At 48.8% G+C, this 13,966-nt stretch overlaps 2 protein-coding genes across 2 annotated transcripts; one reads left to right on the forward strand and one right to left on the reverse strand.

Moving 5' to 3' along the window:
• Positions 1 to 4,296: 4,296 nt before the first annotated feature.
• On the reverse strand, positions 4,297 to 5,577 carry BU24DRAFT_406863 (uncharacterized protein; the record flags this gene model as incomplete). The annotated part of the gene is made up of 5 exons (XM_033525782.1): positions 4,297 to 4,316; positions 4,411 to 4,518; positions 4,579 to 4,879; positions 5,360 to 5,536; positions 5,575 to 5,577. The coding sequence occupies 5 exons, from the start codon at positions 5,575 to 5,577 to the stop codon at positions 4,297 to 4,299; spliced, it is 609 nt and encodes a 202-aa protein (XP_033388627.1).
• Positions 5,578 to 7,371: 1,794 nt separating this feature from the next.
• Positions 7,372 to 12,997, forward strand: BU24DRAFT_419833 (ABC transporter). The gene is made up of 14 exons (XM_033527311.1): positions 7,372 to 7,734; positions 7,808 to 8,336; positions 8,401 to 8,627; positions 8,680 to 8,959; positions 9,012 to 9,245; positions 9,295 to 10,079; positions 10,138 to 10,300; positions 10,366 to 10,840; positions 10,891 to 10,962; positions 11,014 to 11,129; positions 11,182 to 11,800; positions 11,847 to 11,927; positions 11,978 to 12,379; positions 12,435 to 12,997. The coding sequence occupies exons 1-14, from the start codon at positions 7,510 to 7,512 to the stop codon at positions 12,697 to 12,699; spliced, it is 4,473 nt and encodes a 1,490-aa protein (XP_033388628.1). The 5' UTR covers positions 7,372 to 7,509; the 3' UTR covers positions 12,700 to 12,997.
• Positions 12,998 to 13,966: the final 969 nt, after the last annotated feature.

The following is a 13,966-nucleotide window of genomic DNA, read 5'->3' on the forward strand; positions in this document are numbered from 1 at the left end:
AGAGCAACGAGATTGTACTTAATGGACGAATCGAGATTGATGTGATGTTCGATATCAAGGAGCTCGATGCGCTGGCCGTGATATTTCTGCGTAATGATTAGCTTATTGCAAATATTGGTATCGAATTCTACCAGACACATACCACTTGGCTGTCCTTTCGGCCCACAATGCTGTAACTACCGTCAGGATTTTGAAAGACCAGGTCTCCGGAGAGATAGCCTCGGAAATCACGGTCTTTCGCCCAGGACACGTCGCTGATGAATGCCTGAGACGTCTTCTCTTCATCGTTGAGATACCCTCGGGCGGCTGTGTATCCCTCAATTAGAAGCTCCCCAACACATCCAATTGGGACGCGCTGATGGTAATTGTTTGGATTTACGACCCATACACGGCAACTACTTGGGTAGCCAATGTTTTTAGGGTCAGAGTCAGCTGACATTTGAGGGTTCAGGACAGCCGCAACAGCACATTCACTGGGTCCATATCTATGACGAATATTGTCAGCTCTTTAAATGTGAAATTCGATATTGTGGAACTATACCCGTTGATAAGTGTGATCTTAGACCAAGTGTCTAGATTGGCTTGCGACATCGCTTCACCAACAAGTGCAATGACAGCCAGAGAAGGGACCATTGAAGGTTCCAAGAACCGAACAAATGTAGGGGTAAGCGTGGTCCAGTTAATCTGCATCTCGTTGATAGCCGTCGCGATATCGTTTAAGCGGGTAGTCTCGTCGGGAATGCATGTGGTACCGCCAATCATGAGAGGTGTGAGATACTCTATGATTGATGCATCGAAAGAGTGTGCCGCAAATTGCAGTGCGCGCACTGGTTTTACCTTGTCCATTTGAAGGCCAGGTACATGCCCCGCAACGCTCGTGGAGAAATTGCCATGTTCAATTACGGTAAGCTTTGGATTTCCCGTTGTTCCTGAGGTTGGGATGATGTATGCAATATTGCGGCTGGTCGCACGAGACGACAACGGCGCAAGCATGGGAGCGAGTTTGTCGAATAGATTTGCATCAATTGGTAAGACGGTTTCGACAAGCTCGCCCAACTTCTGCTCATAGCCAGGGCTACAGAGAGCTAGTTGAGCCTTTGAAGACTTGGTCAGGTGCTGGGTTCGCTCCTGAGGGTATGCCGGATCAAGAGGTAAGACTACACAAGTTAGTGGCTGAATGTATACAAGCATGGTTGTGATTGTTGCAAGGAGACAACGCGGATGACTGTCGTGACTAGGATACCATAATTTCTAGATTTGGACTTACATGCGCCCCCAGCGAACAATACACCAAGCATGGCAACGACATTCCATTTGGATTTGTCGAAACACAGCGGAACGATAATCTCAGGCCCAACCCCCAATTCAACAAGACGTACCGCAAGCCTTTGGCTATACGTGCAGAGTTCCTGGTAGGTAAAATTGCCATCCCAAGAGCAGACTGCTTGCGCATCGGGAGCATTTTGCCCTACCTCGTAGATGATGTCGTGAATTGTTTTTGTGACATTTTCCAAAGGCGCGGAGTTCCATTTCTCGATCTGGGTTTTGTTCCGTTCGCTTAAAAGATCTATCTTCTCGATTGGAACATCTGGCGAGACAAGGATGCTGCAAAGGATCTGTTCGACTGTACCCGCGACGTTCTTGGCTTGCTCAGTGGGTATGAACGAGTTACGATATTCAAGAAAGATACTGATTCCCGTCTTGAGTATCTTGACAAGAAGCCTAATGTTACACTGTGAAAGTCGTGAGTAATATTTTCGAATGTATTTCGATGCCGCACGAGCTACCTTCTCCGACATCATTGATGCCTTGCTTTGCGGCGTGATCGCACTCTGTGGCGCAATTCCATAGCGGATCAACACCGATGTGTTGGACTGGCAGTTGCCACTACTGTTGCAAACGATTGAGTCGCTTTCCTCGCGAGCTTGTTTAACGAGTTCCTTTGTCGGGACCGCGTGGTCAATGTGCAACAAAGACACCAAGTCAACAGGATCGTTACATGCTGAAGATTGAACAGATTGGAACCCACCAATCTCTTCGAATCCAAAGCAAACAGTATCAAGACCAGTATAGCAGCTTAGAGTGAGGGCCCAGGCAGCGCGCACCACCGCAGACAATGACTCGCTCCTGTCGCCCTCATGGAGGAACTGTTGTAGTACACCAAGCTGCCGCTGCTCAATTCGGACAGACAAAGGCCGCTTTGGTCCCCCCTTTTGTTTCCCGGTCGCAGGAAACTGGCAGGAAAGATGCGATGCCATGATTGAAGCTGTTGTCTCTTGCTCGAACTACACGTCAGTATCACAGGTGCTCAGGTTCACTCACTGAGAATTGTAGTCCGGCGGATGAGAAATGAAAGCTGTATATCAGCTTATGTTTCTTGTTGGAGCTATGGTATAGCTCTAGGAAGCTTGAGCGGTAGCTCGAAATGGCCTTTCCAGGTTTCAAGCCCGTGGTGGGAGGTGAAGTAGGTATACAATTATCATACAATCACATCGAAAATGTAAACAAAGATGTTTCGAATCCTCAGACCATGTCCATTAGAGATCACGATGTGAGACTGAAGGAATTGATCAGAGATTATTTTTTTCGAGCTCACACTGGGGTCGTGGAGCTTGGGTGCAGGGTGCAAAGCTTACATGTGACGAGTAGTGAAAGCTCTGTTGCTACGAGACCTGTATGGAGAAAAGATTTACGAAAGGCTTGGGGCACGCAATAAGGAGAAATTTGGCAGCGGAGAAAGTGTGTGCAGGAGCTGATGCATATGAGTGGGGAAATGGAATGTTCCTATTTCCATGTCACCTGTTTGCCTTTCACGTCAATCACTTCTTGATTTTAGCTCAAAGACAGATTTGCAATGCCCAAATCCCAGTTCAGAAAGCTCGATGAAGTCATTACCATTGTCACCAGAATAATATTCCCGAATACGGTCGTGGATCATAGTAGATGCATGCAGTGCGCTAACTCCGATGCTTTACGGGTAAACAAGCAGACAAGGATGAAATAGAAAGCTGAACACTAAGAAAATCAGGGGCTTTACAAACAGAGACACAAGATCGACACCGCGGAATCGATATTTGATCGAATCGATGGGAACTCATATTTCAAGATTCGGCGAGTGTAGCCAGAAGGTATTGGTCGCGGATGAAGCCTACCAATGAAGGGAGCCATATGCGGTTGAAGTCCGTGTATCGAAAACACACAGCGACATTTGAATGTAATATTACGAGTGACTCGAATAGGCATTCAAGCGGGCGGTAGCAATGCGGCTCCATTTCCTGGTGAAGGGAAAGACTGGTCATGAAGCAAAGTGTCGGAGCTCATTGTTACACAGGCGGATGACAAGGTAGTGAGCAAACCATGTTGTCAGTAAATTAAGAGGCGTGCATGCATTTGCATGGGAGAGACCAGCACGCACGTCGCATGTAACACGAACGAGAATCTTGAAGAGATGTGGATGTACGGATGTAGAATGTACGTACGGACGGGGGGGTTGGGTGAGGGGGTGAGGGGTGAGCGAGGACGAGGACGAGGAAGAGGAAGAGTGAATGTCGATGATGGTTGGAGGTTGAAAGGAACCCTGCACCCCTGTACCCCTGACGCTTGGCCAGTCACATCATCTCCTTCTATTGGCTCGCATTCTCAGAGAAACAAGTGGGACACGTGACCCACCGTTTTTCTTTGGGATGACAGCTGAACGGGCCGACGCACGGAGGAAAACTCTAAACCTAAACAGCATCACACAAGACGCGGACGCCTCTCCTCCGCTGCATCGCTCACTTCCGATCCACCTGCCACCGCACCTCAGGCTCCTGTTTACCTACCTACAGCCTGTAGCTAGGTAACCACCTCGTATTTACGAGGTTCTTGCTGCCAACGCCCTCCATGATCCATCCATCCATCTCTCCGCTCGTATTCTGGACGGATACCCGCATACACACATACACACCTAAAGAACTTTCATACAGTAACCTACTGTTCATCTCCTGGAATGCCTACTCCTGTACGGAGAATAGAGCATCGTGTTCTCCGTACTCACGTCTCTCGGTGCAACCAAACACTCTCTCTCCTCTTTCATGCGTCCGCAGTACGAGAAACTCCATTCACACGGAGTACTCACCTATATTTCCGCCTCAACTCTGCACACTCTACGGGTATGCCATACCTTAGGGGCATACACACATAGCGTGTACTCAGGGACCTAGTCCCACGGCCCCGTCTGCCAACGAACCGGCTCCACATCATACGTTCTTATTCATCGCGTGGGCGCAATTGCAATTTTTTCTCTCTTTGGGCCTCTTATTGATCAAACAGGAAACCTGTGCCAGCAATAGTGGATCTAGTCCCCTTTGCTCTGGCATCCACATTTCCACAAAGGAACGCGCATACTCTCAACGTTATGTCGTCACTCACGAAAATGGTAATAAGCCAAGGCTTCTTTCACTGGTCCTCGATGTTTCGAGCAGCCAGCCATCGAAATCCGTTTCCAAGAAAGCGGAATGGACGCCGACCTTCCTGCACCTGACATGCAAGTAGCACGCCCACATCCACCTGTTAGTAGAGTAGGTACAGTGGCTGTACTTCGCGCCGTCACGCCGCCAACAGCGGCCGCCAATGCGTCCTCTGTGTCCATAAGCGTGAAGCCATGCTTCCCTCTCCTTTCCCCAGACTGTCTCCTCCTTTTTCCCATCTTTCCCAGTCCCCTTCTGTCCGCTCGCCAACCGCCGTAGTAACCCGTCTCCGGGCCCACCACTCTAGTGCGTAGATCGGCGGCTGCACCCGCACTCCACCACCAAAGCGCAAGCACCAAAATATTAGTCCCCGCTACGGTAATTGCTTGCGATGCACCCGTATCAAGGAATCTGGATTTCTCGTTGACGGTCTGCGTTCCACAGCATCGGTCCTATTTCACCAGAGCTGATCTGTCTTGACGGCATATCCCGGACTCAAGTGCATCCCATGTCAACAGTCGTTTTGGCGTCATCCACAAGCATGAGATCATCATCCAGCGCATGCAGCCAGCGGGCTTCGAAGGTCCGTGTAGATAATCTCTATTCAGCCCAGGGCTCGTACGGATGTAATGCCAAAGGCACTGCACTGCCAGTCTTCCAGGTTGTTTCAGGCTGAAGGACTGGAGCAACCCTGCACTCGTGGCGTCTGCAAGGAAGGGAGCCCTTCGATCCACTAGCTCGATGGATCAGATCAACGGTAATCACTTACCTAAAATGCCACCACATTTGTGGGGTGCTTTAACTGCCTTCGGGATCCCAACTTCCCAAGACTTTTGATCCAGGTAAGAGGGTTCCCAATTTATCCAAATGAACCTTGCCTGTTTCTATGGGATTTTCACATCTATTCTTACCGGTCTACCATGTCGTGTAACCACCAAGGCACAAACTACACCGTCACCAACCGGTAGTTGATACCAGTGCTGAAATATACGCAATCTCTCAATCCAGCCATGATCTGTCTTTGCACAGGTCCGCTGCGACTGATTTTCTTGTGTTCCTGGACCTGGGCGCTTTCTCTCGGATTGAAGCTTGCAAGTTCGTATAGCATAAGCACCGAAGGACTTACCATGGGCGCTTCATTCCCTCCACTTATCCAGCAGTGTATCTCTATCACGCTCTTCAAGCGAAACAACGTAACGGATGAAAGAGGGATCGTCTCTGTTGAAAAGAATCTGGCCTGCGAAGAAATCCAGCTATCATCGCAGATGACACATCATGGTAGACGCTGACACAACGGGGAACACGTAGGTTCACTTTCGGTGAGTTCTGCCTAGTGCATTTTAGCAAACACAGACCATCTGTTTTATTACCACATTTGCAAGGTATGTAGCGAGTACAACATGCCGGCAGCTATATTCCTCAGTTTCCGACAGTGCTATTTATGTCTGGCCCTCGAAAGCTAATACCATTCCACGTTCTCAGTCTAGACTAATCATTTTGCTGTCATCCCTCTACAGTCGGGAGGTCCTTGCGGTAAACTATACCAACATTGTCGAATATCAAAAATGCCATATGTCCTTTTTTTTCGTCTTGGCTGCAGTGGCTGGTTAGAACGCAACCAGTACCTTGTGCCGATGCAGACTCGCCACCGGCAATGTTTGAATACCTTTCCGCCTGGAATCATGGGGATCGCCCCCATTTCTTGACTCCACCAATATGTGGAACAGCTTCAGCTCGGCCACTTTCGGCGCCTAACTATGCCTGGTCACATGGTTGAATCACGCAGCTTGCCTCTTGTTCATAAGTACTCTTCTAACTTTTATGAATTACATCATCTCAAATCATCGGAACCCTCTGTAGGCTTTGTGTTAGAGCTTCACGCGTACACCAAAGAAGGCACTCACTGCGAATCATCGACACGATTTCCGATCAGCGTCATCAGCGTCTAAGCCTACCCCGAGACACAACTCCCTTCTACCGTGGAAAATCTTTTTGTTGAATACGATGCCCATGCTTGTGCTGGCCATTGCTAACGACAGAGATGGAGAGAATCAGTGTCGATCAGTTGAGGAAATATATGCTCCTTTAACGCAATGCAACCTAAGTCTGCCTCATTTCTACAATCCAACCCTCGGTGACCTTACCCTATTTTGATACTTCAAGGTGCTCAAACCTTGTGGACTGATCAGAACCCGACCCACACCTAACAGAAGGCCTTGAAAAAGCTGACATATTGCTGTTGCGTTGGTAATTGCAGTACGGATCATAGCAAGGTTCTTGGAGTCGGGTTTGATGGGCAGGCGGCAGCGACGATCCGGGTGGATCATAAAACCGAAGAACAGCAGACGTTAGAGCTCACAGAGCAAAAGTTGTTCCTGAGCACTTTTCCGCCAATCACCAAATGGCAGGCATGGTAGATGTGGCGCTGATCTTTACTCCAAATGCGGTAAAACCAGATACGAATCTGTAGGCAATCAAAACACAGTGACCAACCAGAACTTACACCCTCTTACCTCTCCAGTCACTCTAGGCTACGGAAAATGCGGCAGTCTCCGCAAGGAGTTTTGGACTGGTTGACTACACAGAGATTTTCCATTACCTAGACTTGCATCATCAGCTGAGCCAATAGTCCCAACCCACAAAATTCGCACTGTCAAGGGCAGTGTTACAAGGTAGTTGGAATTGGGAATTGACCAACATCCCGCATACCAAGTCAACGTCACGCCAATGTGGCCGGACCGTGAGCTCCCAGCAATGATTCTAGTTCTGAAGGCCATTACCTACAGGCTGGTTACTGCAATGCAGCACCCAGCAGTGTCCTGATCACGCACTAGCATTGTCCAAGCGTCTCGTAAGGACTTCCAGACGCCCGTCGCCGCCTCTTAAGTCAGTGGAGGTGGTGAAAATCTTATGCCGCCGGTTGATCCATGTGAAGCTAAGTTTTGAACTCCGTGGTAGCGGGGGTAGCAACTAGATTACCATCCTCTGATCCCCATATCTATTCTATCTATTGCCCAACTAGAGGATTCAGGTTAGGCAATTGATTTTCTTTGTGGACTCAATGGCATTGCACACTCCTTCCAGGTGTTCGTTGGTTGACGATACCTTTGGACCTTACGCTGGGAAAAATTGTCGAGGCGGATTCGACTTCACATTATTGTTCGAAGATGCTTTCCTTTCCATAGCACCTCTGGCACTTCTGCTTTTGATAACACCTTTTCGACTTCTTTACCTTTTGAAGAAACCAACAAAGGTTTCCAAGTCCTACCTGCTTCCAGCGAAATTGGTATGTATCGAGATCTTTGACAGGCTCTCCCTGTCTACCTAATCAATAGGGACACATCTAACTTCAGATTTAGCTATCATGGTCATTCCTGGCTGCTTTCGACCTGGCGCTTTTGGTTCTTTGGGCAAAGCGTTCAGGATTCAAGACGAGGGCGGCGATACCTTCAGCTGTTATCAGCCTTGTTGGCGCCTTTGTACTATGTCTCTTGTCTTACATGGAACACGTCCGCCATGTGCGAACATCTTTCTTACTCAACTTCTATCTACTCATCACGCTCTTTCTGGATGCCGTGCGATCCCGGAGCTTCTCGATCAGTAGAGATTTGGAGATGATATCGGTTCTGTTTACCACTCGAGTGGGTGTCAAAATCTTCCTTATCATTTTTGAGTCAAGGAGTAAGAGAAATCTTCTGCTACCCGGGTTCTCTCATTATCCACCCGAAGCAACAAGTGGAATGTACAGCAGAGCTCTGTTTTGGTGGCAGAACCCACTGTTCCGTAAAGGATATTCCAACGCTTTGCGGTTAGATGATCTTTTCCAGCTTGACAAGCATCTGCAATCCGACTATCTCCTAGATCGAATACAGTCTGCATGGGACAAGCGTAAGTCGAATTAAACTTTGTTCAACCACGGATTGGAAATCGCACGCTAACTCGCCCTTGATAGTTTCTGAGAAGAAGTCTAGGTCACTCTTCATGGTCACATCTGGAAGAATCAAGTGGTCTATTTTAGCAGTAGTCCCGCCCCGAATCTGTCTCATTGCATTCAATTTTTGCCAGCCTTTCTTGATCAATCGAGCAATCTCCTATTCCGAACAAGAGGACTCACCGCAACATCGTAACATTGGATATGGCCTTATTGGCGCGTACGTCTTAGTTTATGTCGGGATCGCGGTAAGTTGTGTTACTTGTTCTCTTCCAATCCAGCAGGACTAACAAATCAAAGATATCAACGGGACAATACCAACACTTTACCTATCGATTCATCACAATGATGCGAGGCGGCATGATATCAATGCTCTACAACAAAGCTACTGAAGTCACATTGAGTGGCGTTGATACGGCATCGTCGCTTACATTGATGAGTGCCGATATCGAGCGCGTAGTCACTGGAATGCAGACAGCGCATGAGCTGTGGTCCAATACTGCCGAAGTTGTGCTGGCTATATATCTGTTGAGTATTCAACTCGGAGCTGCATGTGCAGTGCCTATTGGAGTTGCTATCGGTATGTTTAATGATTAACAACCATGGAGTCCTCGCTAACCTTCCTCTTAAAGTATCATTGGTGGGTTCGATCGGGGCATCCAGCCTCGTCATGCAGCGTCAAGCTCTGTGGTTGGAAGCAATCGAAAGGCGAATTGCAGCAACCACGGCCATGCTCAGCTCAATGAAGGGCGTCAAGATGGGTGGTCTGACTGATGTCCTTCGTGATGACCTACACAACCTTCGCATTCAAGAACTTGATATTTCCAAGAAGTTCAGGAAGCTCTTGATCTGGACCATGGGCTTTTGTAAGTACAAGCTTCAACAACATGCTGAACACTAGCTAATACGCAAAAGCCTATATCTCTCCAGTAGTGTCGCCGATTGCGACGTTTGCTGTCTTCTCGGTCATTGCGCGCAGCAAAGCCGGAGAGTCAACGCTTGATACAGCCACAGTGTTCACATCTTTGTCTCTATTCACACTCTTGACCGAGCCTCTCGGATCCCTTATAATGGCTCTTGCAGCTTATATGGGAGCTGTCGGCTCCTTCAGGAGAATTCAAGAATTTGTCGAGTCCGAGAGTAAAGTCGAGCGCCGAAAACTACCAAATATCCGCAACAGCATTGGCTCGGCCTCCGAACTTGAAGGCGATGAATCTGACAAAGGGTCTAATGCCTCACAGAAGAGTCGATTCTCACTTGAAGGCGACCGCAACTTTTCCAGCACTATGGCTGTCGTGATCGAGAACGGTTTCTTCGGCTGGGACAAGGAGAAAGAACCCAAGGGATGCCTGCAGTCGATCACAACGGCTGTGCCTCGAGCCAAGATTACCATGGTCGTGGGCCCTGTAGGTTGCGGTAAATCGACCCTGCTAAAAGGTATCCTAGGTGAGTTGCCGGTGATGGGTGGCACGGTGCAGATCTCGTCAGTGCGCATTGCGCTGTGCGACCAGACACCATGGCATATGAATGGAACAGTACAGCAAAGCATTGTCGGCACATCAGATTTCGACCAACGATGGTATGCGTCGGTCGTCCGTAGTTGTGCGCTGGACGAAGATCTGCGACTATTGCCACAGGGAGATCAGACTGAAGTTGGAAGTAAGGGTATTGCTCTCAGCGGAGGGCAAAGTCAGCGTATTGTGAGACATACCCTTGTTCACCCCACTATACATAATGTACTAACAACCAAATCCACAGGCACTTGCTCGAGCAGTATATGCTCAAAAGGACATTATCATCTTGGACGATTGCCTCAGTGGCCTCGATACCCAAACCGAAAATCGAGTTTGGCATTCCCTTTTCGGAAGAGAAGGTATACTTCGAAGGTGCAGGACAACAGTCCTCATTGCTTCATCGTCTGGTATGTATCGATCGAATACTTTATCTCACCATAGAAGGAACCAACTGACAATCATGTCTTCACAGCCAAACGCTTGCCGTATTGTGACCACATCGTCGCCTTGAGCAGCGACGGTTCTATCGCAGAGCAGGGTACCTACGACAAGCTCAACCGATCCGGTGGATACGTGTCCAGCTTCGACCTCCCACCTCCTGACTGGGACTTTTCTCCCTCCAAGCATCTCTACGAGGCGCCTCCAAAATATACCGAGCGCGCAAACTCGGCAAAGATCACCGAGGATGATATACAAGCTGAGGCGAATCGACGCACTGGTGATGCGGCGATTTATCTCTTCTACGTACGCTCCGTAGGCTGGGTTCCCACAATCATCTTCATTGTTTCCATCACAATCTTCATCTTCGGGCAACTCTTCCCCACCTGGTGGGTCAAAGAATGGGCTGCGTACAATGCGACACATCCCAATCAAAACCTTGGTTTCTACCTTGGTATCTACGGTATGCTAGGAGGTGTCGCACTTTTGTTTTTGATCATCAGTTGTTGGTGAGTATCAGTTTCCCATTGTCTTATACATCCTGCTGATGAGAATTTAGGCAATTGATTATTACCATGGTTCCCCGATCTGGTGTCAACTTCCACTGGAAACTCCTCACTACTGTGCTGGGGTAAGTACTATATACTTCAGTCATCTAGTCGCAAAGCTGACGAGCGAACAGGTCACCAATGTCCTTCTTTGCATCGACTGATACCGGTGTAACACTCAATAGGTTCAGCCAAGATTTGCAGCTCATCGATATGGAACTTCCGGTTGCGGCTTTGAACACGTTTGCCAGTAAGCCACCAAAGCGTTGTATTTCCAACTGCATGACTAACCCCAGCTCTAGCTTTCGTTATGTGTATTGGGCAAATGGCTCTCATCGCCGCGTCCTCACCTTACGCAGCAATCTCGTTCCCGATTGTGGCCGCCAGTCTCTTCACTATCCAGAAGTTCTACCTCCGTACTTCTCGCCAACTCAGATTCCTTGATCTCGAGGCAAAGTCACCTCTATACTCTGCTTTCAACGAGATGCTAGACGGTCTGGCTACAATCCGCGCCTTTGGCTGGCAAGACTTCTTGGTCGAGAAGGCGAAAGCCTTGCTTGATCGTAGCCAACGCCCCTTCTACCTTCTCTTTGCCGTCCAGCGCTGGCTTACATTAGTCCTGGATTTGATTGTTGCGGCCGTCGCGACCTTATTGATCGTTCTAGTTGTCACTCTCCATGGCAAGATTGACCCTGGATACGTTGGTGTCGCTCTCTTGAACGTCATTCTGTTCTCGCAGAGCGTCAAGCTCTTGATCTCCTTCTGGGCTCAACTTGAGACACACATCGGTAGTGTCGCAAGGATCAAAACCTTCACCACCGATGCAATCAGCGAGAATCTCGAGGGGGAGGACCAAATGCCTCCGCCCAACTGGCCGGGTGACGGCAAGATTGAGTTCAGAGACATCACGGCCTGTTATCGGTACGTACTTGTTTAGTACCACCTTAGCCATGACTAATTACAATAGACCCCATGAGCCAGTCATCGAGAAGCTATCTCTTACGATCGCACCTGGAGAAAAGGTCGCTATCGTGGGCCGCACTGGAAGGTAGGCGCAACCCTTTAGTTTCTCTTGAGATATGAGCTAATTTCTGCCAGTGGTAAATCCTCTTTGGTTGCAACACTTTTCCGAATGTTAGACCTGTCGCATGGTAGCATTCTTATTGACAATCTACCACTACACCGCATTCCTCGACAGGCCATTCGCAGCCGTCTCGTCGGCCTACCCCAGGATGCCTATCTTCTGCCAGGCTCCGTTCGCCTTAATGCAGACCCCTTGAAGCTCAGCAATGACAAAGCCATCATGCAGGCGCTCAAGGATGTACAACTGTGGGACATTGTCGTCAGCAAGGGTGATGAGAACAAATATGCTCATCCTCTAGACGTACTAGTGGAGGATCTCCATTTCTCCCATGGCCAGAGGCAACTGTTCTGCCTTGCCAGAGCAATGCTCAGGAAAGAGAAGGGCAGTGTTGTCGTCCTCGATGAGGCTACTAGCAGGTGAGTTCTCATACAAGGACACCCCTCCGAATAAGCTTAGCTAATGCCTACGCAGCCTCGACCACGCATCTGATACTCACGTTCAGAAATTGCTTCGGTCAACCTTTGCGTCGCACACCATTATTGCAGTGGCGCACAAGCTTGACACCATCCTCGACTTTGACAAAGTAGTCGTGATGAACCAGGGCTCTCTCGTCGAGTACGGCAAGCCTTATAAGCTGCTCGAACAAGAGGGCAGCTGGTTCAAGTCACTGTATGAAGATGTCTCCCGGCATGAAGGGGTGGGCCAAGATGATGATGTTATCCAAATTGCACAGTGAGGGCCGGGATGATTGAGCATTTTCTAGCATTAACAAACTCTGTTATATTAGGGAGCTTGGAGACTCTCCAAGTGGTTCTCATTGTCTGGTTCACTCATAGTTGGTATCTTGTATGTTTCATAAGCAAAAATAGTTTGTTTTGATGTTCTGTACACGATCATATGGGGTGTTTGAGGCCTTGGCTAAGGCCGAACACAGTTCCACTCACTTCATGGGCTGGGCGGGCGTATGAACGCATCTTTTGCCTGTACATACATAAGACTTACGACTCCGAGTGGAGTCGAGTCTTCTCTACTAGCGTAATATGTGAAAGAAAATTTTCTTGGATGCATTTCGTCTAACCTGGTCACTGTGTGATGCAATAATAGCCCCTCTCAATATGAGAACGATATGGAAAATACCGTACTTCCGAATCTGAAATGCCCATGCTTCCAAAAACGAATGTCCGAGCTCTGTTTGTCAGTGCACATACGCTGAGGCTGAGAGATTCGAGACCGCTGAAAGGGGTCGATCCTTTCCTCATTTCGCCCAACTTCTGTATACAACACCACGTGCCGGATAAGTATCTCTGTCTTAGAAGTGCCGTGTCCGTTCATCGGACATTGATAAATAGGTAACAGTAACACGCAAACAGTTGCAACCTGGTCCAAGGGCGGCCCGATTTGGTGACGGGACAGACCCCCTCTGCAGCAACGACTGTACATGAGACATCCTCAGATGCCGTGTGACCCTTGCGGATCTGTTCTTCATCGGGGGCCTTGCTTCTAGGGAGGTTTCGTGAGGATCTACTAGAAATGGGGGTAATGCAACTTCTCGTGCTAGTGACAGCTCTCATGCGAGTCACTCGGATGATTCTCCCGTCCCCATGATTTGGTGTCCTACAGAAACGGGGCCTTGGAGATGATGATCGTAGGTCTTGCGTCATGTATTAGATCTGGGATGATTCTCTCCGACTTGCATCGCGGTACCACTAGCTCATGTACAGTACTGATACCTGATCGAAGACCCCTTTGTACTATTTTGAAACGTGAGCAATGCCATCATACTGGGTGACCATAGCGGCTCGGTATCCAAGGGGAATCATCGTTGCTACCAAGCTGGAACGACACCTATCAGTCTCATCAGTGACTGCTAGAAGGGCTTATTGACCTGCCTCTTTCGCGCGGTACTGACCACCCTCAACAAAAGTACATTCGACTCGTCCTGCTAAGGCCCAACCGCTTTGTTTCCTCCTACACCCACGTCCTATCATTACTACTCCACCCTA

This window comes from Aaosphaeria arxii (assembly GCF_010015735.1).
Source record: "Aaosphaeria arxii CBS 175.79 unplaced genomic scaffold BU24scaffold_2, whole genome shotgun sequence".
Classification (NCBI taxonomy): Eukaryota; Fungi; Ascomycota; class Dothideomycetes; order Pleosporales; genus Aaosphaeria; species Aaosphaeria arxii.

Coding starts and splice junctions, on each gene's coding strand:
- BU24DRAFT_419833 (XM_033527311.1), top strand. CDS start 7,510: ATGGCATTGCACACTCCTTCCAGGTGTTCGTTGGTTGACGATACCTTT. Junction 7,735..7,807: donor ACCTGCTTCCAGCGAAATTG/GTATGTATCGAG, acceptor CTTCAGATTTAG/CTATCATGGTCATTCCTGGC. Junction 8,960..9,011: donor GCCTATTGGAGTTGCTATCG/GTATGTTTAATG, acceptor TTCCTCTTAAAG/TATCATTGGTGGGTTCGATC.